This window comes from Scophthalmus maximus, chromosome 3 (genome assembly GCF_022379125.1).
Source record: "Scophthalmus maximus strain ysfricsl-2021 chromosome 3, ASM2237912v1, whole genome shotgun sequence".
Lineage (NCBI taxonomy): Eukaryota > Metazoa > Chordata > Actinopteri > Pleuronectiformes > Scophthalmidae > Scophthalmus > Scophthalmus maximus.
In genome coordinates, this window is record NC_061517.1 from 22,293,980 (window position 1) to 22,319,453 (window position 25,474).

Consider the following 25,474-nt stretch of genomic DNA (forward strand, 5'->3'; position numbering starts at 1 on the left):
TATGTATATAAGCTAAGCTAATCAACTACCAGCTCTAGTTTCATACTTTCATGCTCTCTCACGTATACATGAGAGTGACATTGATTTTCTCATCTAATTCTCAACAACAAAAGCAAAAATTAAAAGTTTTTTCAGTCTCAGCCAGATTACGAAACCAGAAATCTGATACTGAATCACACTCATTTTCATGCCATCATTAATGTTCACTGAATCGGTTCCTGGTACTGTCTTTTCTCTGTGACTCAGATGTCTCCATTCCTGCTGACATTCAGATTGACATGTCAGTGTCCATTCTCTGCTTTGTAACTATACACTGGTGGTGATTTTACACTACCACCACATCAGCCTTGAGTCCCGCGGGAAGATAAAGCACATGAGTCTGTAGGTGTAAACAGTTTTCCCATCCTGCCATTGTCTTCTTCGTGTCTTTCCCTCTCTTGCCTTGAATTTGGGTGCTGTTGCCTCATCACACAAACCCTTAAGCTTGAAACATCCAAAGGGGAAGCAATGTACTGAAAAATCACTGCCGCTTAAACCTCCTCAGTTTTGTGCACTGCGTTTTTTCTGTATTTTATTTAATTCTTTGTGTGCATCTGAGGAGATGTGGGGGTTGTGCTTCACAAGGTGGTGTGACAAAGTGGGTTCCGCACTTTGCTGCAGATTAATTAGCCTCAAAGATCAAACAACCAACAGTGAGTGAATCACAACCCCATCAACCCCATTCCCCACAGAAACAATTAAGACGCTCCCAATCTGTCGAGTGCTTATTGCTACGTGCCATCTGACCATCATACACCTTACCAGGGGTACAGAGATATCTCTCATGGTATCTCCATCTGCTTGTGGTACTGAAATCAGAGGCAAAACAGGAACAGTTTTGTCAGAGGTGAGGTGTCACACGCTTCAGTCAGCACCTATGCCCCGGTGCACTCGCACAAGAAGACAAACTAGAGATTGGTGCTAAAAAGAGTATTTGACACTAAGGTGTCACATTTATCCATTTCATGGATTAGAGTTAAGTAAAATCATGCAAACCAATAGGGATGGGGAAAATTGGACACCCCTAATAAGTTCCAGAGGCTTGTAGATATGGTCCCAGACTCTGCATGTAAAGATACATTTAAACCACATTAAACCCTATCACGTACTATTAATTGACCCAAAACATCTATCTCATTAGTCTAAACAATAAATAATGATCCAAAAGACAAGACACACAATTTGAGATATATTTGAGAAATTTGAGAAAATAATGGCACATTAGAAGTAGACACGTTAAGAATGAATTTAGTAGCAGCTTTATGATAATTACACTGTTATGGTATTATCTAGCTCATTACAAACCTGTGGACCTATGCAAACCACACTAGTAGATTAAGGTTTGTATTTCTCAACCTACAGAGGATGTTTAGGGTTCAAGAATGTATCAACATGAACCTCCAGGAATTTCACTCCCTCAGTAACCCAATGTTTGACATAATTTAAATTTCTACGGAAATGAAAAACAATAAAGTTTCTAACAGTTAAAATGAGATTGGGTGGGTCAGATTAATGAGACGAGACCAGATGAAATGAAAACAATAAAAATCTCTCTAGCAGCATCAGACTCAAAGACATATTAAAAGAAAGAAAATCAAAATGTATTAGAAATAGAGGTAGATATTAAAAGTTAATGATGACACTATGAATAAAGTAAATATGTTTTTGATCAAAAGGATTCAAGTCCTTTACTATCAGGGATTTGACTCATTGTCAGCTGTGAATGGCCCAGGTAAAGATTTGAAGCAGTGAAAAGGATTTTCTGTATAATTTGGTTATAGTAAAGAGCAATAATGCACTGACCCTTCTCCATCTCTTTGTTAAAACATACGCATGGAACAGACAGAGAAGTAGGTCAACAGGCGCACTGGCAAATCTTCCTCTATCCCTGGGTCAATGCTTCAGAACTTTTGCCCTGAACAGACAACGCTCACGAGTTATTGTGGTTTTGTGTAACCCGTAAATAGACTCCCACCTAGTGGTCAAAACAATAACAGTGCAACAAATCGTGATTGTGAAAAGGAGACTGTGGACTATTGAAATAAAATAAGTATCCCACATATTCATTCAAAAATGTTTAAAAACGCGGTACATGTGTGTTTTGACCCACACACGTGCCGTCGTATTTTATTTTATATGTGGGTGTGAGTCTCTGTGGTTATGGTCCCCGGTGTGAAACCACGTAGGAACCATCTAGCATCTGCTGCGTGTTTCCCCAGGTGGAGGCGGACGAGTCGAAGAAGGAGCAAATCAAAATGGCGAGCCAAGAGGAGTCCGTGAGGGAGTTCGTCGCCGTTACTGATGTGGACGAAGAGAGGGCCCGGTTTTTCCTGGAGTCTGCCGGCTGGAACTTGCAGGTGCGTCTTTTCTGTGTCTTTCCACGGAGTTGCGGTGGAAGTTGGTCCCAAGGAAAGGGCGGCAACATGACATGTGTCAGACGAATAGCTTGCCGGCTAACGCTAGCCTGTGATGCCGGTAATTTGTGCAAGTCACCCTTTGACAATGGCATGGCTGCGTTCTGTCACCAACAACAAGGCTGTGGTACAGTTAGTTAGCTGACAAGGTCGTACTTTCAAGACGCCCCATCCATGTCGTCACAATACCAGGCGGGTTGCCGTTAAATGTTTGGCTAACGCTAGTCTGCTGAGAATCCATTGAGCCGTGCTAGCTAGCGTTAGCCTGTGACGATATAACGCAGGGTTAATGTCAGTTACCTAGCAAAGAACACCGGTTAGCTTATAATACCATTGTGTCATTTGTCCAGTCGAAACATGTGTCTAAGGGTAGGGAGATTAAGACTGACAGTTAACCACTCTTGGGTGGAGTGTAATATATAACCAGAATGAAAATCAATGACTGTTGTGATCTGAATTTTGTCATTCAATTGGCAGAATATAAATTACACATTGGCGTAAATATGTCAGTCCACTGGAGAAACTCCCAGTAAACTCAGACGTACAGTGGATCGAGTAATTGGGGTGTTGTCTGATAAGCCATGTCACTTGTTAAGACAGTCTGTCGGGACTGGGATGTGACATTTATCATGTTAATTTCTCTCAGCTCGCACTCGCAAGTTTCTTTGAGGATGGAGCCGATGACGACATAGTGACGCTCCCTCAACCTGAGGGAGGCTCCTCGGTGTCCCGGTCTGCAGGGCCAAGGTAATGTTTGTATTATCTGCGTCAGTATTCACGTCAGTGAAAAAACTTCGCCATTGTCTGTATAAGTTTTTGAAATGCAAGTCAATGCATCAATCCTGTGTGTTTCTTTAACAATAGTACACAGCCCAGAGTGACCTCTTTCAGAGATCTGGTGCATGAGGCTGAGGAGGAGAGTGATGAGGAAGAAGGTCAAAGGTGAGTTAAATCCCCTCCACTGTATGTTTGGTAATCATTACCCCTAACCCCTATAGCAGCAGTAGGGCTGAACGATTAGTTGCATTTGTGATAATATCGCCCTTTATAATATCGCAATATGATAAAACCCGCAAGACACAATTTCACTGGTCACGTGATACGCGAGCGGGTGGAGCACTCGGTTCCAAGAACAAGCATCAGTCACGCTGCATTATAACCTGAAAAGGACAATGCTGCGCAGTGTCAAGTGTTGTGCAGAACATGTTGTGCAGAACATGCTGTGCTAACTATAATCGCAAATCAAATCGCAATTGCAATATCTGTTAGAAAAATCGCTGTTTGATATTTTCCCCAAATTGTTCAGCCCTAAGCAGCAGTACCTGATGATGAAATGACCCTAAATGACATTCTGAGACCGCCTAGGCTTTTTATTGTGTCGTGATTTAATTCATTACCATACAGGAGATATTAGCCTGTTTTTTCCTCCTTCCCACAAAGGTTTTAGAAATGAAGTAAATGTATTGATGGCCCTGGGGAAAAAGAACGTTGTGCCTAGAGCTGCAACAGTTAATCGATTAGTAATCGACAACTAAATGAATCGACAACTATTTTTGATAATCGTTTGTAGAGTTCAAAAACATTTCTGCTCGGTTTTCAGTTATTTAATGGTTAATATCTTCTGGTTTCTTTGCTCCTCTTTGACAGTAAACTAAATAGGTTTTGTTTGTGGACAAAACAAAACATCATTTTTGGGGTTTGGGAAAGATGATCAACACCATTTTATGAACCAAACAACTAATCGAGAAAATAATTGGCTGATTAATCGATAATGAAAATAATCATTAGTTGCAGCCCTAGTTGTGCCCTAAGACACCTCAGGGTGGATTACGGGTTTAAAATAGTCGCAGAGGCAAGTAAATAAATTAGAAATATCACTGCCCTTGAGTGTTTTTCTGACAGTTCTTCTTGCCTGTATATACAGCTCTCTGTCCGAGCTGTACATCCTCACTGTGTTCGGACGGTAGAAAGTCTCGCCTAGTGTATGATTCCAGAATGCACCAGACTATTTTAGGTCTCCCCTCATTCACTGTGGACAGGTCGTTCACGTTTTTTTCTGCAACATCAACAGATTCTGCTTCTGAAGCAGTGCAGTGGACTGGCTGTTAAGAGACTGCAAGGCTGAGAATGGCCCTCTGATCCATTTATGTTGAAGCTACTAAGCAAGCTGAACAAAGAACATGAATTGTTTTATTTAGAGTCAATTATAAATTATTTACGTTGTCTACTCCTAGGCCAGCATTGCAGTGTATGGTGGCTTCACTTGTTTTCTTAAATTGAATAAAGTAGGGACCACCAGAATGAAAATTGTTGGCCAAAACAGAACAAAATGAAACGCTTGGCCGAATACCGAACATAGCCTTTCACTGTTTTTCATGTATTTTGCCAAAAATTTCACCATTGCATAAATGAAATAGCCTCAATGTGCATTTTACTTTTTTGTCTTGATTTTCAAGGAAGAAAAAAATCATTGCAAAAGTACAATTTATAAATATTTATATAGCACATAATGTTATTTTTTTTTACATTCCAGCTGACATTATACCAGCAAAGCACAATATAACTTAAATTACAACAAAATTAAATAAAATACTTTTATTTTATTTTGGTTAAATGTGCACAACTTCAATCAATTGACACAAAGGGTTACCTGAACAACAGGCATAAAAGCAACAGTGTGCTGGTGGACTCTCAAAGTGTGAGTCCGTTATTTTAGAGTGATTAGGTGATGGTATTATTTTATATCTTTGTATTGTGTGTTAAGATTCTACCTGTCGGTCAGTTAAACAGCATCTGAAACACTTTCCTGCCACACCTGTCTGACGTCAGACCTTGGGAGTTTTTGTCACTGTCTGAAACTGACAATTGGAATAGCATGTCTACTTCATGCAGTGGCTGGATAGTTGTACGGTGAGAAGAAAGTGAACCATGTCTTAACTAGGGCTGAACGATTAATTTCATTTGCGATAATATCGCGATATGATCAAACGTGATTTTCTAACTGCAAGACACGATTTTGCGGGTCACGTGATACACGAGCGAGTGGAGCACTCGGTTCCAAAAACAAGCATCGGTCACGCTGCACTATAACCTGCTGCACAATGGCCTCAAGCTTGAAATAACAGTTGGAAACTCATACAGTGGCGACTTTAGTCTCGAAGAGGAACAGCACGTCGGTTTTAAAAAGGACGTGCTACCGTTGCTACTTCACGGGGCAACACCACCAACCTGTATCAGCGCTTGACACAGCGCCACAGCAGCTACATGACGAGTGTGCGGCCAACAAGTCAGTGAAAGTAGTGACAAACTCAGAACCACACGACCACATCTCGCTCTGTCAGTGTGTGCGCGCGCGTGTGCTAATTATAATCGCACATCAAATCGTAATATCTGTTAGAAAAATCGCTATTTGATATTTTCCCCAAATCGTTCAGCCCTAGTTTTAACGTCTTTCTCAAGTTTTCAATTCAATTTCAATTCAATTTTATTTGTATAGCGCCATATCACAACATACATTGTCTCAAGGCACTTCACATAGTGAGGTCAATATTACAATATTACAGGGAAAACCCAACAAATCCCACAATGAGCAAAGCACTTGGCGACGGTGGAGAGAAAAAACTCCCTTTTAACAGGAAGAAATCTCTGAGAGAACCAGACTCAGTTGTGGGCGGTCATCTGTCTCGACCGGTTGGGGTGAGGAGAGAAATGAGGAAGAGAGGAGAGGTGGGCAGAAAGAGGGTGGGAGGAGAGACAGTAGGAGAGAAGTTTTATCCCCCGCAGTCCTCGCATACTAACTTCAGTTACGTTTTGTACATACGACCAAGGGCCACATCACAAATGCCATCATGGCTGACACTCTCCAAAAGTGTGACATGTGTTTTTATTTCTCTTACATGCTGGAGCCTAATGTTCCTCAAGTGAATTCCTTTTAAAATTCCCATCAGTGTTGTCATTTAGCCTACTAAAACAAGACATTAAAGTGGGACTTTCTAAGTTCCTAATTGCTTGCTTGCTGTTTTGCTGGATATTCCTTACATTTACACAGCAGGGTTTTTGGTTGAACAGTGCGACTACATGCAGCATAATGAGTTACACATAGATGACTATAACTATAATTCTGACTTAGTTTTTCCTTTCTCTCTACCGTGTTACATGTTCATGGGAAAATACCGTGCTGTCTTTAGTCACACTTGCTATGTCCCCCCCCCAGGTTTTTTGCAGGGGGATCAGAGCGCAGCGGGCAGCAGATCGTTGGGCCTCCCAAGAAGAAGAGCTCCAATGAAGTGGTGGAGGATCTGTTTAAGGGAGCCAGAGAACATGGAGCGGTACCTCTGGACCGTAGCGGGAGAGGGCCAGGGGAGCCTAGTAAAGCCAGGGTAAACGGAAGCTCATGAGAGCAGTGTTGAGGTCCTTTGTCCCTTTGCTGTTCATTATGTTCTCCGAGTATATATATTTTTAAATCATTTTTATAACATGTTTCTGTGCAGTGTATGTGTATTTCAATTTATTTCAGCTTGAATTGGTTGGAGGGCAATTTAGGGCCTTCTCATTTGCCTGTAATTCTCTTTTTTCATGGTGATCCAATCCTGTCATGTCTTTTAGTTTTTCTTATCAACTCTCATCACACAGGCCTTTGTGGGTGGAGGTTACAGGCTAGGAGCTGCTCCTGAGGAGGAGTCAACCTATGTGACTGGAGAGAGACGAGCTGCTAACAGCCAACAAGATGTGAGTATAGATCCTGATGGACCATTTGTTTTAGTTCCTGTTTAGTTTCTAGCATCTTTATTCAACCCCTTTTAGTAACCGATGACCTGCCCTTTACACCAACTTCCTGCTGTGATTGGTGAGAGAGAAGCCAGGCATTAAACTTCTCAGTAGAAGTTTAATGGCTTTAGTTTGTGGCTTTTTTAATGTGAAGAACCTAGTGTAACTCTATGAATGTCTCATTTAAGATTTAGATGTGATTGAAGGACTTTAATGTTAACAGTATCTATCCAAATGTCATTTATCTTACACTAATGCTGCGTTTAGTACAGGTATGGTCTATGTCGAGCTCCATTGGGTTTGCTCCGGAACGTCACATGAGCAGAGCCACAAACTCAGATATAGATTCAACCATAGGTTGTGGGACAGATGCACTTTTGTTTTTTGTTCTTCTGTGCAATCAATTTGAAACTAAATCATGGATACAACTTTTTTTAAAACTTTCCCTGAAGAATGAACTGTGTGGGAGGAACAGAACTTTGAATTTGAGGTTCAAATGTTATTGAACAGCTTTTTGTTGCTATTTAGATGGATGAGTAGAAAACTGACCATCCAAGGGAAGAAGATAATGAGGCTCAAAAAAGCAAAGATTAATTTAGGTTAATTCTGAAAAAGGCAGGCACGTGCAAAAAAAAAACCTAGAACTTGGTAGACTGAGGAGAACAAGTCAAGAATGCCCCACAAGATACAAAACCCTGGTAAACCTCAGAAACAAACGCCAGGACACAGTTCACAAAAAGAAACAGGTGGAAGTTCTAGAGTGAAGCTCTGTGGACTGATGAAATACAAATCTGCCTCTATCAAAATAATATAAGAAGTGCAGAGGGGGCATTCTGTGCTCACATTCAGCCAAATGCACCAAAACTCATTGGAGGACATTATCATTTAACAGCAAAACAACCAAAGAAGTTTTCAAGGTAAAGAGCAGGAATATCATTCACTGGTCAAGATACCTGACGTCAGTCTGATTGAGCTGGCGAAGAAATGAATAGGCTCAGGAGGTAGAGTGGGTCCTGCACTAACCAGACAGTCGGTGGTTTAATCCCCGGCTCCTCCATTCCTCATTCTGAAGTCAATTGCCCCTGCTGTGTCAGCAGTTTGTGAATGATGAGCACTGTGTGAATAGGTGTGTAAATGAGTGAATGTCACTTACTGTAAAGTGATTTGAGCTCATATGAATAAACCCACTAAGAGCTGGAGGAGAGAATCACCAGGGGAGACGCACAGTGTCTACTGATGTCTGTGACTGCAAAGGGTTTTCATCATGTGAATTGTCTCTGTCCAGAGGCCATTGCGTTTACCACCTCTAAATAAAATCAAATGATTCCTTACTACATAAGTTCTGATCAGTCAGGAAGAGGCGTTGTTTTACATAATTGTGAATGTGTTTGTGTTGGACATTTAAAGGGGTTGAATGAGCTTTTGAGGCTTTCTAGATGCTCTGGTGTGGTAATAAATGTGTTAATGTGTGTTTTTAGGTACACGTGGTGCTTAAACTGTGGAAGACGGGTTTCAGTCTGGATAATGGTGACCTCAGAAACTACAGCGATCCTGGAAATGCCAACTTCCTTGAGGCAATCAGAAGGGGGTGAGAATACTCTAGCAACTTAATCTTAGTTGGCCATATGTTCATCATAGGTTCACGAGAACACACTTTTTCCTTAAAGTTTGTTTATACGTGTACTGGCTTTTAACTGTTGTCAGTTATTCATCTTTTTGACCATGAGGCACTATTGTCTGAGTGAACAGCGCACATTAGGACCACTGATCGCATTAAGCCCTTCTTACTGTTGGCTGTCGCCGTGCAGGGAGATCCCCCTGGAGTTGAGGCAGCGGTCTCGAGGGGGGCAGGTCAACCTGGACATGGAGGACCACAGAGACGAGGACTTCTCCAAACCCAAGTTCGCCTTCAAGGCCTTTGGAGGTGAAGGACAGAAGCTGGGAAGGTGAGATTGATGAGCAATCTTGACTTAGATTCAAAATCAATATTTAAATTCAAAAGGCAGCACATAATTTTAACCAGTCTTACTTGCTCGACATGGGAATGATTCATCTTAAGTCTGGGTCTCTTTGTATGTTGCATACTTGGAGTTAATAACAGGATTCTAAAGAGTCAGGTGACACTTGTTTTTTTTGTGCTGTAAATTGTTTCACTTTCAATTCTCAATCAGAGTTAGTACAAATTTTGTACAGGGCTCATATTTTAAAGAATGTCCCTAAAGAATGCTCCAAAGAGCCGACTAACAAGTAAAAAAAATGTTCTTTGCTAATAGTGAAGAATATTAAGCTCCTTATTCCTGCTTACAGCAAAGTGGAAGGTTAATCTTAAAGAGCAGCTCATGCTGAATCACGTTTAGGCTCAAAGTCTGAGAAAGCATTGAATGCTATTCCTTGATAAATGGCCTAAAGAAGTTTAAAAATGTCTTACATTTCCAATATTTATTCTAACCTGCGGTAATATGTAAAATGTTGTAAAATGTCCTGGGAAATGTCTTACTGGATTTTACTCACTGATGTTATTTTGTAAAAACATAAGGTAAAAACCACAAGTCCAAATGTGAGGGGGGTTTTTTGCAGCTAAAACAAAAGATTACATTGTTGCATAATAATGACAAATATAATACAAAGATTAATAATAAACATGCCAATGATCTACTCGTATAGCACTTTTTAAAAAGGCAAAGGTTTATCTATCAACAGGACAATGACCCTAAGCACACGCCAAGATAATAAAGGAGTGGCTAGGGGACAACTCAGTGAATGTCCTTGATTGGCCCAGCCAGAGCGCAGACTTGAACCCAATTGAACATCTCTGGAGAGATCAGAAAATGGCTTTGCACCGATGCTCCCCATCCAACCTGATGGAGCTTGAAAGGTCCTGCAAAGAAGAATGGGAGAAACTGCCCAAAAATTGTAGTGCCAAGCTTGTAGCGTCATACTCAAAAAGACTTAGGCTGTAATTGGTGCCAAAGGTGCTTCAACAAAGTATTGACTAAAGGCTGTGAATACTTATGTACACGTTATATTTTCGTTATTTATTTTTAATAAAAAAACAACCTTTTTTCACTTTATGGGGTATTGTGTGTAGAATTTTGAGGAACAAAGGAATCTAATCCATTTTGGAATAAGGCTGTAACATTACAAAATGTGGGAAAAGTGAAGCGCTGTGAATACTTTACGGATGCACTGTAAGTGTGTTTTCTCAAAGCTGCAAAGGGAGGTGTTTTTCTTAAATCATTAAACCAGGAATTTTATAGATACCTGGTTTTGGAGAAAGCTTGTCTCTGTCTTTGTTGTTGCTCTGTTTGGGCCTCAAACCTGCAGCCTCGGGTATGGGAGAGCCACATGCTAAACACTCGGCCAAAACCCCTGAGTCGTTCCGCCATTTGCTTGCACGTCTTGTAATGTTTCAGGGAGTGATGTTTACAATCTTTTCGCGTTGCTTTGGTCGCAAGCAAACATTTGTGCGTATTTGCGTCATTCGTGCTACTATTTGCCTGTTCTTCCTTCCACTTTCTCCGACAAACTTCATCTGAACAAACAAACAAACACACACACACACACACACACACACACACACACACACACACACACAGAGGTACACTTGAACTGTTGTATGAAAAAAAGGCACACAGGAATGAATGGGAAAGCCACACGCACGTAAACATTAACTATTGAAGGAAAAAAAGGCAGACAGGAATTCCAATGGCAAAGCTACACAAAGTGGTTGGATTAACTGGGGGTAAAGCTAGCGTCCAACTTCCTTGTTCACTTTCTGCCGAGCCCTCTCCTCCTTCACCCTGTCGCGATAAAAATAGCAACCCGGTCAGGCTGCACAGCAACAGTATTGATTATCCATTCCCGATACAATGACGAGAAGGTCCATCCCAGGCGCGCCGTGGCACAGTAAAAGTGGTAATTGAAAAGCGGATCAGCCCATGTCAGTTTGGCTCAATGTGGTCGAAAGGCCCGGTGGAAAAGGGCCAACAGTGTTGTGTGGTGCGGTTTGCACCATTTTTTGTTTTCAATTCACAGAGCCAGGTTTGCGCCAAATAACCAAATTATGATCGCCCCACACACAAAACAAATAGCTAGCAAGGAAATATTCGCAGATTTTTTACAAAAAGTGCATTTGATTAAAATTGCTTACTGACCCTTTAATTTCATTGGTTTGAAATCTCCAGTAGCATTTAGAGTGACAACAATCAACAGCACATGGTTGATACATAAATCGGGAATAATCATGTGGATGAAATAATAGGAAATGGTTGAAATGGACACAAAAACAAAATAATAGGGCAGCATGAAAACATTAGATTAACCAAGTGCAGAGAATAAGTAAAAAACTTTGTCCCTTTTTTTGCACTTTTGATAAAAATGGTGTGATGTCCCATCAAATATTTAATTGCAAATGACAGCGTAAAACTAACTTCTGTTAAATTGGCCATACTATATGCTTACCTTGCACATTTTCCATCATGACCACAGCTAAAGAAAGTATCAAGTCTGATCTATTTCCATCCTCCTCCTCCCCTCTCTAGTGCTACCCCAGAGTTGGTCACAGCTCCGGCCACCTCCCAGCAGGACCAGGCTACCAACGAAGCCCAAGCCACCACTTCGGTGAACCTCGACTCCTCCCAGCCTGTCACTAACATTCAGATCCGACTGGCTGACGGTGGCAAGCTGGTCCAAAAGTTCAACCATACCCACAGGTGACTGAAGTTGGCATGTACAAGTAGTTTGAACAGATACACTTTTGTTCCTGCAGTTCTCATCGGCTCTATCCCTGGTAAAGGCCTCAAGCAGTAAAAAAAATGTATGGTTGATTGTAAAGGCAGGGGAATTATCCTATGCTTGTATTATTTTAGAAGCTGTTCAGGAACCCCAAAGCTCAATGGAAAAGTGGATATATCAGTAAATCATTACACCTGGCAGGTCAAATGTAGTGTATGAAGTATATACAACATGTGTGCAGGGTACGCATCCCCCCCAGATGCATAATTAATCTCTAATTTTACACTTTTCACACTTCAAGTCATCAGTATATGTGCCTAAATTTATTTATGTTTTCAATGCCAAAACATAGATTATACTTCACTATGTTAAGGAGCTGCCTTCACACAGGGTATGGGGTTAGTTGTAATGTAGATGGTTGAAACACAAAAAAAAATCATCAGGTACAAGTCCTGTAAATACAAGGTGCTGTTTGAATTTATATGAAAGCTAATACATTTTACAGCTACTGCAGTAGATTGTTAAGAGACAGCTGCTGTCATTGTGACAAAATGTTCTGTTAACATTTCTACAGTATCCGTGGAATAAAAACCCTTAATGATGTATCGTTGTGTCCCTCAGAGTGTCTGACGTGCGCCAGTTTGTGGTCGCAGCCCGGCCCACCATGGCCGCCAGAGAGTTTGTTCTCATGACCACCTTCCCCAACAAGGAGCTGTCAGATGAGACTGAAACGCTGCAGCAGGCCAACCTCCTCAACGCCGTCATCGTCCAGCGGCTAAAGTGAGGTTGGACGAGTGTAAGGTCAATCCCTGCTGGTGTGGCTGAGTACTGCAGCCACGGAAACCTGCTGCCCCTTCTGAGGGAGGAGAAAAAACAGACTTATGTATGGACTTCTAAATTCTGATTTTGTTTTTTGTTTTTCTAAAGTCAAAATGTAACCTTCTGCTCCCCCCACCACCACCACTATCACCCTCCACCCCTGTGACGGGCAGTAAATGACAGGGGGAACCTTAAAAACCTTCCAAAACAGAGCCGAGAGCTTTGAGAAGTTCTGGAAAGCTGCCGATGCTGTTGCTGATTTTGGTTGTGACGGGGTCGTGTTCACCTGAGAGCAGCAGATGGTTTCACCCAAAAACCCAGCAGCAGTCCAGCTTTCTAAAGAGCAGCTTGGTTTCAGTGTTCAATAAACTCAGCTTTTTTCCCCCCCATTAACTTGCTCCCAAGTCTTTCTGTGAACCTTCATTTGGCCCTTCATCTGTATTTTCTCTCAGGGGCTGGAGCCCTCACCAATTCCCAGTTAGTTCCCAGAACAACATCATTAGGATCACCACTAGTCTTACTAAGTTAAAAGTTAATGTCAATAGTGTGGTTTTGTAAATGTTTCCTTTTCTCTCCACACGCTCGTCTTGGAGAGAGAAGTGCAACAATGTCACAAAACATTCAGGGGATTTTTTTTCTCCTCCAAACATACCAGTAGCCTTACTCTCCTTTATTCACATCCACAGACACATTTGTCCCTTTATTCAGATCAAGGAGTTATTTTTTTTTAAGCTGCCTTTTTTCCCCTTCTTTCTCTTTTTTCCTTTACAGATCGTAAGATTGTGCCAGTTACACCTTTTAATATTGTGTAACATCACAGCTACACATGGCTTTATTGTCCAACGAAAGAACATATAGATTGTAAACTCTGGTTTGTAGTAGTGGAAGTTGGATTCCTATGACACACTGACATCTTCTATGCATCCTGGGGCAACACAGAAACATGTTTGGACCTCTGGTAAAATAAATCCATTTTATGGTTGATGTATAAAGAACTTAATTGTCTTGGTGTTTTTTAAATGATTGTTGAAAAGGGGTTATTTAGCTCCTTTGCGAGGTGAGAGACGTGGATTTTCTTTTTCTCAGTACATTCAGTCGGTGAGTGAAGTAAATTTACATACAGTACAGTAGTAGTAATCTTGGATAGTAGCCATGTTTCAGAAATGTGGATTGTTCTTCTCTGCAAAACAAATTCATTGTTTGTCCAAAACTTAAAACCATTTAGAGTCCACTTATGCTTAGGGTTAAGAAAAAACAACCAAGAGGCTATTATTAGAATATTCGAAAGGATCACAGTAACCTGAGCAATGTTGTATGCACAAACGCCTAGTAAGTTTCAGCATCATTATTCAATAACCCAATAATGGCCTAATTTTGTTTGATAGGTACCTAATAGTTTTTAGTTGATATTGTCATATTAGAAAAAAAGTTAAATTACCATTTTAACATCAACAGCGATCCTTAAAACATATATTTACGTCCACCTTGGTTAGGTTTTGGAAACGATAATGGTTAGGTAAAATTAGACCCTTTTATAACATCAAGCATGTGCAAAGGCTTGAAGGCGAATTTGTCCCATGTGCATATGGCCATGGCGGCCTCATGAAGAAGGTGGGGCAGCTTGCTTGTTGCCTGAAAAGAAAATCTGGGACATAAAAATAACCCGGCACTGATTGTAAAAGCTTTAAATATGTCTGAGACCTCGTGATACAACACCCCAGGACCAATCTTTGCATCTGACTTTTAAGCAGAACTCGCCAATTCTGACTTTACCGTGTTACTCTCTTGGCCACAGGAACACAGTTTTCACAGAAAAATTATCATTCAATTTATGACACAAAGGAACTGCATCATGGCATAACCAATACAAGGAAGAGAATAGCTTTCTCCTGGTATCTGTCCCCAAAAAAAACAACCTTGCAAGAGAAAAAGAATCACATTGATGGAGGAAACAAAAGCAGGCGAAGGAGAGTGAAAGAAAAGGACATCAGGAAACATGAGAGGCTTCAAAAATGACATTCTAAAGGACGTGTAACTCGAGATTATTTGTTAAAATTGGGATTTTTACGGTTGGTTTCTGCTTTGGACAGTAGCCAGACTGCTGGCATTGAGTTAGCCATGATGCTAACGCTGCTGCTAGTTAAGGCTAGGAGGAGGAAAACAAAGTAGGAGCTTCAGTGTACAAAATTCTTTCATCTCCTGCATTCTCTCCAAAGTGGTGCTGTTGACAACTTCCTCAGGAGCTGTGAGGAAAAGTACCAGCGTCCCTAGCAGTGACTAAACAACAATACCACCTGGAACCACTAGGGGCACAAAAGTTGTCTGTTGCCTCTAAAGAGCAGTCGTGATTACTGATTATGTTCTCATCTCCAGAAGATGTGTGATGCCAGGTTCACACACCAGATCAAGGTTTGGATTCTCATGAAAACTGATGGTTGAGTTTTAATGTGAACGGGACTGAATCATGAAACCCCTTCAAATTGCAACAAAACTTTAGTTACATATTAACACAAACATTTATCCAAATACTGAAGCAATGCTTACATTTTCTTAGTGTGTATGCTACTTAAAATCTTATGGAGGTTCCTCAACAGTGAACATAATACTCATGTCCAAAATCTTTGGTGCAATAAATAAGTACAAGGTACAGCAGGTATTGTCCTGTGTATGCTATATGTATCCTTTAATACATCTTTGCCTTGGTCAGATGTATAGGTCTTAGTGTGATGGGTCACTAGTGGCCCTGCTTCAGCAGAGTTTTGTTGACGTCATAAAACTAGGAATGATCTGTGCTTTGTTGTTAGGCAGTCTGAGCTTAACTGGATGGTCGGTGTCGACTCGAGTTACAATCTCACACTCATGACATGTTTTCTTTCCTTCGGTTTCATGTATTTTGAATCAAAGCTGATGTCCTCGTTCATGCACACCCACATGGCCACTCCATGGAACTGGAGCTGCCAATTTAATGAATTGTACAGAAAATGTGCAGGTTAAGAGGTGACTCTTAACTCTTTCAGTTAAAGTAGATCAGAATATGAGGGGATAGATGAGATGCAAGCGTTGCTATGGGTGCACATTTGCTGCAGTGATGTGAGACTGCAGGGAAAGTGGGATGCTTTGACTCAAGAGTGGCTGAACTAAATTTGCACTATCTCTCACTGCCACTTTTCTCTCTCTGCCTACTTGCCTTGCTCACTCACTTTTCATTAGCTTCACACGGCATTGAGACGGCAAGACGGCCTGAAGAAAACTGCAGTCGTGCACTGTGATCTGTGTCCCTTTGTGGAGTCTTATCTTTCTCATTTATAAATAATTTAGATTAGAAAGATTATGTAGTATGATAGTAAAATGTGACACAGACACACACTGCACACTGCTCACCATAATACCAAAATAGGGACATGTACAAAAAAAAATGGCCATAGCCAATGTGCTTTCAAAATAAAAGCCTTTTTTCTCTACGTAATGCTCCTGTCAGTGCCCCAGTAGTAGAAGCAAGGCTGGATTACCAGTTGGGCAAAATAAGGTGTCTGACCAGGTGACCCAGAATCTCTGGACCCCGAAAGCCTAAAAGTTTACCACATATCATTCGGCTCTTCATAATTTCATTTATTAAAAATGTGCACCTTTGCACTATTGAAGTCGAGATGGAGTTTTCGGAGAAATCTACAAAACCTGAACCGTTTCTGCTACCAAACTGATTTTTTTATTTTTATCAATGCATCTGACATGTCATTTTCTTAAATGCTTGGTGGTTTGATGAATACAATGTCAGAGGATGATGAGAAAGGCCCATCATTATTCCCTGAAATCCATGGTCAAGTAATTTTTTTGTTTATTCAACAGTCAAAACCCCACAAATATTGTGTTTACTGTTTTAGAATAAATGGTAAATATTCATGTTAAGAAAATGGTACCAGCTTTTAGGTAGGCATTTTCCTGCACAAAATCACTTGTCAAAATTGTTAATGCTCTTCAATCAAATCATGCGATCATTTCATCTTTATGGCGTCAGTTGCTTTCTGGTTATCTGGAGAAATGATGGAACTGCTGTCTGCAGTAGGGATTGTTCATGCTGACTCACTGTCATGCTGTCATCACTCACTGGGACACTTGAATAGAACAGAGCCATTGTTAATGATTAGTTTTTGATTTATTCCTTTAATTATAAAAACACATTTAACTCATGATTCCAAAGTTTCAACTTATAGAAATCTGGCCACATCCTTATCATTTTTCACAGCAGGTATTTGGGGCATGGCTGTTGTTTAACACCTGCACTGATGTCACAGATGGGTGTGTGCTAATTGTAACCTTCAATTAGGGTGGTTGCACAATTCCCCACTTTATCCGTTCCATGGAGATTTTGTGAGAGTGAAGCTATGTTTTGGACAGATAGAAGAATTTATTTTCAGAAAAACTGTCTTCTCTGTCACAACTGTGACTAAATCTTAATGTACCAATGAATGTTATGAGTTCTGTTGCTGCACATTATGAGTTGCTTTTGTGAGCCCCACCAGACAATAGACTTTTTCAGCCATTTTGACCTGCAACTGATGTCACCCTAACCACATTACTAAAGACATTGATAAAGGCTTTGTTGAATTCAGGTACAATTCTCTGTGCTAAATCTTTTTTTAATGAAGCGTTTCATGTTACCCTGGGCCTCCACTAGGGCCACCAGGGGGCGACTCTGGCCTCGAACCGACTCGTTGCCGACTAGCGGCTGAAATCCCTCTGTGCAGGGTTTTAATTTGGAGGTGGAGGCCGGAAGTGTTGTTGTGTAATACGATGAAGTGACGCTGGTGTCCCTGCCGAGAGAGAGAGAGAGAGAGAGAGAGAGAGAGAGAGAGAGAAGGTTCGCGGGAGGAGCGCGTACAGTTACAGACAGGCTGCGGGAAGAAGAGAGTCGCCGGTCGCAGGGAGAGCTCCAGAACACACCGCCAAAAATAATGGGAGTCGAAATCGAGACGATAACCCCGGGCGACGGTAAAGCGACCGCCCAAATGGGCCTAATAATTATTATTAAAACAAATAATGAAAAGAGGGACGAGTGCATGTGTTAACCACCGGGTGCATGTTTGCACTTCTCTGTTTTGCATGTAACTAATACAGCCGCAGGAAACACCGCCTTAATTGCGTGCGCCCGTTATATATTAAGCGCCTCTTTGGTTTCTCCACAGGAAGGACTTTCCCCAAAAAAGGACAGACGTGCGTGGTGCATTATGTGGGTGAGTTGCTCTGCACGCACGGGTCTAACTGCACTCTTCAGCCTCTGCACTTGGGCATTTTCCCTACTAATGAAGGCCGCACAAGTGGAGTGACGGCCGTGGCCAACTGTCTCCTGCAGCCGTATGAAAAATACCCGAGCATGTGGTAATCCACACTGTAAATCCTCACGGGGACGCCAGGCTACAGTGGTACTTACTCCAAACGCCGTGGAGTGCGTGAAACTATATGTAAGCAGACATTTATTTATTTTTTGCAGGCAGTGATTCCTCAGTAGGGCAAAGAGTGTAATGACTGTCAGTCTCCGACTTGGCTGCATGGAAGATTAACCCCTTCACCACATTCCCACTCTGGATACGCAGCGGTGTCCACGATAATGGGAGGGAGTATTGTTTTTTTGCAGCAGCAGCAGCAGCGGCGGCGGTGTTGGTGATGGAGATGCTGTTGGTGGAGATGGTGGCGATGTGTCCCGGGGGACAGCGAGCGCTTCGAATTCATCTCTGCGAAAAATAATGCGCGCTCCAGTTTGGGTCAAACGCTCCGTTCTCATCAAGATCACTGTAGAGAATAACTCAGGGAAAAAAAGGAGAAAGAGACGCAGACGAATTCTGCCGCGGGGTTCACTCAGAAAGACAGACAGACAGCTCAGACAGCGGGGTTTTAAATCCCGTCTGATTTCCAGCGCCTCTCTCTTTGTTGGAGTTTCTCGGTGGTGGTGGTGGGGGGTTAGTTGAGCGGATTATAACCGTCTGGGCAACAGAAATCATGTCGGACCTACTGTATTAAAGCTGTAATATTTCCTCCACATACAATATTTAAATATGATCTCACTTGTTCAACACTGCAAGGACCCAAAGAGTGCCAGTTAGATTCTTACTATCTCCTCTGTTTCATCATGGTACAGTTAAATAACCAATATACAGTTTTATTGGCAACTAATGGTTGATGATGATTTCATCCTTTTTTTGTTGGATTATCTGAATTGTTCAATTCACCATTTGGTCTAGAATGTCAACACAAAGAAAAAAGGCTGCTCCAGAGCCCACGGTGACTCTTGATATTTCTCACCAACAGCCAACAACTACTGTAAAAACGCAAAGATGTTCAGTTTTCATGTACAAAAAAATGGAAAACCAGATAATACTTGAGAAACTGGAGCCAGTGAATTCTTTTGACATTGTTTTGCTTGCAAATTATTTAAACAATTCATCAATCAATCATTAAAGTAGCTGTTGCTTCATTTTCTACCTGTCAACTTATCGATTAACGATAACACGATAGCGCTTAGCATGCAGGTAAAATGTTAAGCACCATGACCATTATATAGTTTAGCATGTTAACATGCTAACCTTTGCTAATTATCGAGGAATTTGATCAGTTTAGCAGAATTATGGTTATAAATCAAACAGATTGACAAACGTATTTTTGTTCTGATGGTGGATCCATTGGAAAAGTCAGAGGATCACCAGTTTTTACAAATCATCCTGAGGTGGACATGAGGGTAACAAATTGCATGGCAACCTGTACAGTAGTTATTGAGGTATCTGACCTAATGATGGCGCCATTGTAAACAGCCAACGGATAGCGAAGGTCATCAGTATTCTTCCTCTGGGGACCATCAATGTCTGCACAAAATTTCATAGCAACCAATCCAGTAGCTACTGAGACGTTCCTATCTGGAGAGCTTGGTTGCTCACTAGATATGTGTCGAAAATGTTACAATTTCAATAAAGTGCTAACAATGGAACATGTAGTATCAGCGGGAAAATAGGATTTCAGGCTTTTACTTACTTTCACATGCAAGACATTATATTTGTCTGCATCTGTTCTTCGTTTGACAAAGCTGGTCTCAGCCCTCTTTCCTGGTCAGACAGACTTAACTGTATTACAAGCCTTACAAGTAGACGTGAATTGGGCCTTGCTCAGTGAAGTATTTTTTATTTATTTTTAGATATGAGTCTGCATTCTTCTTAGATTGTTTTTTTATATCATACAAACTACAGGATTTCCTCTGTAATGTGTGCGCATGTTCGGTGTAAGGGGCTGGAAGTCTGTGCAGCTGCTCCACTGTCTATCCTGTCTTTGTACCTCTCTGTTTCCTTGTCGTAGGCTCCCTGACAGATGGACGCAAGTTTGACTCGTCCCGGGACAGGGACAAACCCTTCAGGTTCAAGATTGGCAAGCAGGAAGTTATCCGGGGCTGGGAAGAGGGAGTTGTGCAGGTGGGATGGAAAGCTGGAAAAGTTACTGTCTTTTGATGAATCTAATTGTTAGCTTTGTGAACTGATATAAATTCTGCAGGTTGCACTCACAGCCCGTCGTAGAACGATATACTTGACATGCTCCAGTGGATTTATAGACTGGCACTGAGAAATTCAAGTCAACACATTTTGCTGCTGATATTGTTGTTGATCTGCTGAAAATACATTTATTTATTGACATGGTTCCATTATCGAGTTTTAACGCAGCAGGGTTTTAATTAACACGGGGCCAATACAGCCACTGACACAGCTCTGCCCTCAGCCCTCGCAGCACTGGGATGAGGTGGCTGGTGATTGGTGCTGCCTGTGTAAAGGTCCAGACCGTGGCGTAGCTTCGTGTTCTCTGTAAAAATCTGTATGTGGTTAAGAGGATGGGGTTCAGAGTACACACAACCTAACTAACTGTATGTTGTAAGGCAGACTATCTGTTCCATGACAGCCTTGTCTCCCTCTCTTTCTCTCTCCCGTGTTTGCATCGTCTGCCCCCTCGTTCCTCCAGATGAGTGTCGGTCAAAGGGCTAAGCTGACCTGCTCGCCTGACTACGCTTATGGAAACAAAGGCCACCCAGGCATCATCCCTCCTAACGCCACCCTCATCTTTGATGTTGAGCTGCTGGGCTTGGAATGAAACAGATCTGCAGCCCGTTTTCTTTTTTTGTGTTGTGTGAGTAATCTGTAGGGTTTTTTCTTCTTCAAGTTTTAGCTACACATCACATTCTTCTCAAGGCCCAGTAATGCCAGGAAGATGCACAGCAGAAGTCATCAGTGTGAAACTGCGGGGGTGACAGAGGCTTGGTGACATATTGACTACTTACAGGGCTTAACTGGTGAACTAGTGTAGAGCAGTGTAGGCATTGTTGATGAGCTAATGGCTAACACACTAGCAAGAAGGGAGCGTTTTAGGGCTGATTAGTCACACTGACTTATTTTCCGTTGTCTCTGTACCGTGCTGCTCACTGGATGCGACTGACACTGATAAAACTGGCTATTAAAGCCGCCTCTTGGCTCTGTGTCATTGTGACGCGTGCAGGAACGATGGACGGAGGCCCTGCGTCTAGTTTCTGTTTCTTTGCAGTCATTTGTTTGGGCAGAAACAGAGTAGGTCTCTATGTACTGGTCAGTAATGCAGTCTGATTTTGATACATTTTTCGCAAAAGCTCATTAGCTTGTCTCTTGAGTGCATTATTTCCCATATTATGACCAATTTGTTGTGGTAAAATTGTTTCCATCTACACTTTGTGCTATAGCATGCTGTAAGCCTGGTAATAAGTTAGCATTTTTGATCTTCCTGTTCTCTCGTCCTGAAGACGATGGGTTTTTGTTGTGATGCCTGAAACAAAGCATTTGCGGTCAATGTAAGCTCAAGACATTTTCACGTTTAATTTTTTGATATCAAATACATCTGTTAATGTCCCTCTTGTGATTTTTTTTAAAACTTTCAAATTTAAAAAAAGATGGTCGCTAACTTGGGTCTAAATGAGATTAGAAAGGTTGTTAGGGACGTTGAGCGTCACCAAGGCAAACACCCATCTACATACTAGTCTGCCTTTACAGCCTTGTTGTGTTTACAATTGTGCTCTCCCAAACTGTTACTAACTTTCTAAGAAGAAAGGCCTTTGCAGAAGAGGTAAGGACACAGTTATACGACAAATCAAGGCAATAGAAAAACTAAATGGTCTTTTAGGGAAAAAAACTAACAAATGAACTGCATGCTTAAGCATTAAGAGGATGTGTTGGTACCAACCCGCTTGTGTCTGCATTGGGAAAGTCGACCAATGGACTAAACTCTCAGGAAGTCAGATTAGTACATTAAGAGGATGTTTAGTAGCAGTGTGATCAAACCATTTGGATGTGAGCACTGAAGTACACCTGAAGCATGCCTTACTTTGTTTTAGTTAATCCTGATTGTCCCTTCTTGTTGTCTTCACAGTTGACTTCCAACCTGGGTGACCTGGAGAGAAGCTAGGAGAGTCTGCACTTGATTCTATAAGAGGCTTAAGTCTATAGTTCCACTACTTATTTCATCACACTAGGACAGTTTGTGTTCTTTTGTCTCTGTGACTGAGTTAATTTTCCAACATATTCTTCCTCCTGAAAAGTATGGGCCATAACCTCACAAACCTCCATGTTCTTAATCTTGAATATTTTTGAGTTTCGCTCTACTTTTTGTTGTGTTTTAGTTGTTTTGTTTTTTTGAATCGCGCGTTGTGCATGGTTACACTGAGAAGTACATAATAAAAATGAACCACCAGTAGCGACATTCATCCCTAATGAGTCAGTGCGTGTTGGTATTAAAATGTTTGAGAGCTGGTGGTTGTTATATTATAGAAACAAAAAAAGTGTAACAAATGAAAATGAAAAGCACATGTTAGAATCAAGCTTAAAACCAGAACAAAATAAATTAGTTTCTGTTACAGCTATGGCTTGGTGTGGGATTAAGTGGCTTCCTGTTGTGAAATGTCAAGTTACGGGAAGCCCTACTGGTGCAACACAGGAATTGTGCCCTAAATATAGAATATAGTGCCACTATGTTTACCTTCTAATCCATATTGTTAATATGTGTGAGCTCCACTGGGTTAATTTGCGCAAAGGAGAACCAATCCCAGTTGTAGATAGTTCTAATGTGTGCCTACATATTCTCACCAGACACGGGGTAACTACCTTTTTCCTGTCTGCATGTTCGAGGCCCGATGGAAATATTAGGATGTAGATGTTGAACGCTTTGCATTTGATTTGCGTTAGTACTGCCTTCTCTTCTCGCCAAGTCTTTAAACCCCATTTAAAGCCATACACAGGTCGAACTGTGAAAAGATAGGATTTCGCGGTGATGCACATCAATTGGAGTTTTTCTTTTGTTGTCCAAAAAAAGGGAAATGCTTGAAATTTACAAAAGGGGGTTGAGGAATCAATCAAATTGTTATTGTGTCACAACTTCAATTATGTATTTTTCAGATGCCAACTTTCTATTTCTAAGAATCAACAAAGTAAATGTATCTATGATAATAGACGATGCTCTTCTTATTTTGTATTTCTTTAAAAAAAAAAAAGGGGTCAGTTAAGTACCACGCTGCCTAACTAAAGTCTGTGTGGTTGTAGAATAAAACGCTGACACACACAGGCTTCCTAGCAGTTTTGTATCCCAAATAAATAGTTTTAAGTGGAGTTTAAATGAAGGAATACGCTGGCCTGGCTGTCAGATATTGACTGTGGCTGTCGATGTTACATATTGGCCAACCTGGTGTGGCAGGAATCAACGTCTGTACTGTGTAGTTATGTGCTGATACGTTACTGTATGCAGGCTAAACCAATGATGACATATTTAAAATAAAAGAAGTGCTCTCCAACTGCCTAGGAATTTTTTTTCTCTCTACGGCACCACATATTCAAGTTATTAAAAATGTAATTGTACTGTGTGAAATATGACATGAATGAAAAGGTGGAGGTTCCCTTCTTTAGGCCATGGGGGTATGATATGGTGTCACAATTGAACCAGAATGTTGGCTATCAAGATGTCCCTGGGATAATGATTTTTGAGAAAAATTGAGGAATTGTTAGAGTAAAAAATAACCAACAGCATGACTGGGTCATAACTGACCTGTCATGTGGACCAGGGAAAATCTCCTTTTTGCACTTTGTCCTTCATTTTGCCTCATGCCTGCAGACAGAGGGACACTGGGACACTGACTGGCCATAGTTTTCTTTCTGTCAATTAGTTTTTGAGGGACCTTTTGAGTAAACAACTGTATTCAGCAATGCACCATGTGAACACAAAAAATGCTACAACAAAGTCTTAGAACTGGACTTTGACAAGGGGGACACTTGAAATGATGGGGCAACAAAGATAAGGTAATGACCCAGCCGAGCAGAGCAGGCTTTGTTTTATGTATTCTTTTATGCTCAATTGTCTTGTGTACAAGGATCTCAGGCAGCTGAGCAGCTCGCATTTTGAAAAAAAAAAAGTAAAATAAAAGCCTTATATTATTTGGTGGCTTTTTATAGGGGAAATTTTCGTTGTTGTTGCCCCTGTGAGGTTGACAGCACACGGAGCAGGATACTAAAATTGGCAGTCAACAACATGCAGAAAAAAACACTCTTTACTGGTAAAAAGGTTTAAGGTTATATCTTTGTAAATTTTGTATAGCAGTGTTTATTGACTTTCAGTCCTTTTAATATGGCAGAGGACAGACTTATATATATACATATACTGTAGGTTTGGCCTTGTCCACCCTCACCTCCAGAGTCCAACATCACAACACACAATGCGGACGACATTCAACAGCATCCTGTCGAGTTCCTTTATTTCAAACTGTCAACAGAACAACCAAAATAGCTAGTGTACAAAACATATACCTTCCGTGAGAACAACACCACTAGAAAAGAAGAATACATTATAAAGCAAGAAATTGCATAAAAGAAATTAAAGAAAAGAAAAAGTTCGCAAGAGTACAGAAATAATCACGTAAAGACATTTAATATATTGCAAAAATGGATGGTTTTCAATGTTTTTTTATTCTGTACAGGTAAATGGTTAGAATGTACTGCTCAATTTACATGCACTGCTCAATCTACATGAACAAAAAGAAATTAGGTTTCATGTATGTGAATTTACATTTGTGGATGCGGAATTTGGCAATAAGTAAGATCAAATTGATGAGGAAAAATGCTTTGTCATCCTTATTACATAATAAAAACTAATATTATAGCTCTTGGAACCAAGGAAAAAAATGTATGTTCCCATATCTATTTGTTTGTGATTTCCTATCTATCAAAACATCTTACAATTTAGACTTTATTTAATAACTTTTTATTTTAATTTTACAGAATGTCTACTGTAGTGGACCAGGGGACCATTTTAGTGTGAAAAGACCGCCAAACTTAGAAGATGACAGATGAAAAAATGGCTGTAGAGTGATATTAAACCAAAAATACATTCTAGCTCTTGCTAGTTGATCACAAGGATGTTTGTATATTTTCTATTAAAACTGAACAAATTGTTTTAATAGGTCCATATAATTTGATGGGACCCTTGAGTCCCTTTGAGTGTTTAGAACTTTTAGGTATTTGTCAAATGTAAACCAATCTAGCTTGGTTCTTCTTCATTTCTTCCTTTGCATGTATAATTTTTAGCAGTGATAATCCTGGAAGCATTTTCTCTTTTTGGTAATGCAGAGAAACATCTTGCATTTGGTTGGTTCAGTCTGCATGGGTTAG

At 40.9% G+C, this 25,474-nt stretch overlaps 2 protein-coding genes across 2 annotated transcripts; both read left to right on the forward strand.

Annotated features, from left to right (window-relative positions):
• The first annotated feature begins 2,238 nt into the window (after nt 1-2,238).
• Nucleotides 2,239-13,768, forward strand: nsfl1c (NSFL1 (p97) cofactor (p47)). The gene is made up of 9 exons (XM_035645659.2): nt 2,239-2,396; nt 3,100-3,200; nt 3,318-3,395; nt 6,667-6,832; nt 7,086-7,181; nt 8,699-8,808; nt 9,029-9,166; nt 11,762-11,932; nt 12,576-13,768. Exons 1-9 carry the CDS (start codon nt 2,295-2,297, stop codon nt 12,736-12,738), a joined length of 1,125 nt encoding a protein of 374 aa, XP_035501552.1. The 5' UTR covers nt 2,239-2,294; the 3' UTR covers nt 12,739-13,768.
• Nucleotides 13,769-17,601: 3,833 nt separating this feature from the next.
• On the forward strand, nt 17,602-23,607 carry fkbp1ab (FKBP prolyl isomerase 1Ab). Its single transcript, XM_035645760.2, has 5 exons — nt 17,602-17,762; nt 17,957-18,004; nt 20,112-20,224; nt 20,763-20,927; nt 22,194-23,607. The coding sequence occupies exons 1-4, from the start codon at nt 17,726-17,728 to the stop codon at nt 20,889-20,891; spliced, it is 327 nt and encodes a 108-aa protein (XP_035501653.1). The 5' UTR covers nt 17,602-17,725; the 3' UTR covers nt 20,892-20,927; nt 22,194-23,607.
• Nucleotides 23,608-25,474: the final 1,867 nt, after the last annotated feature.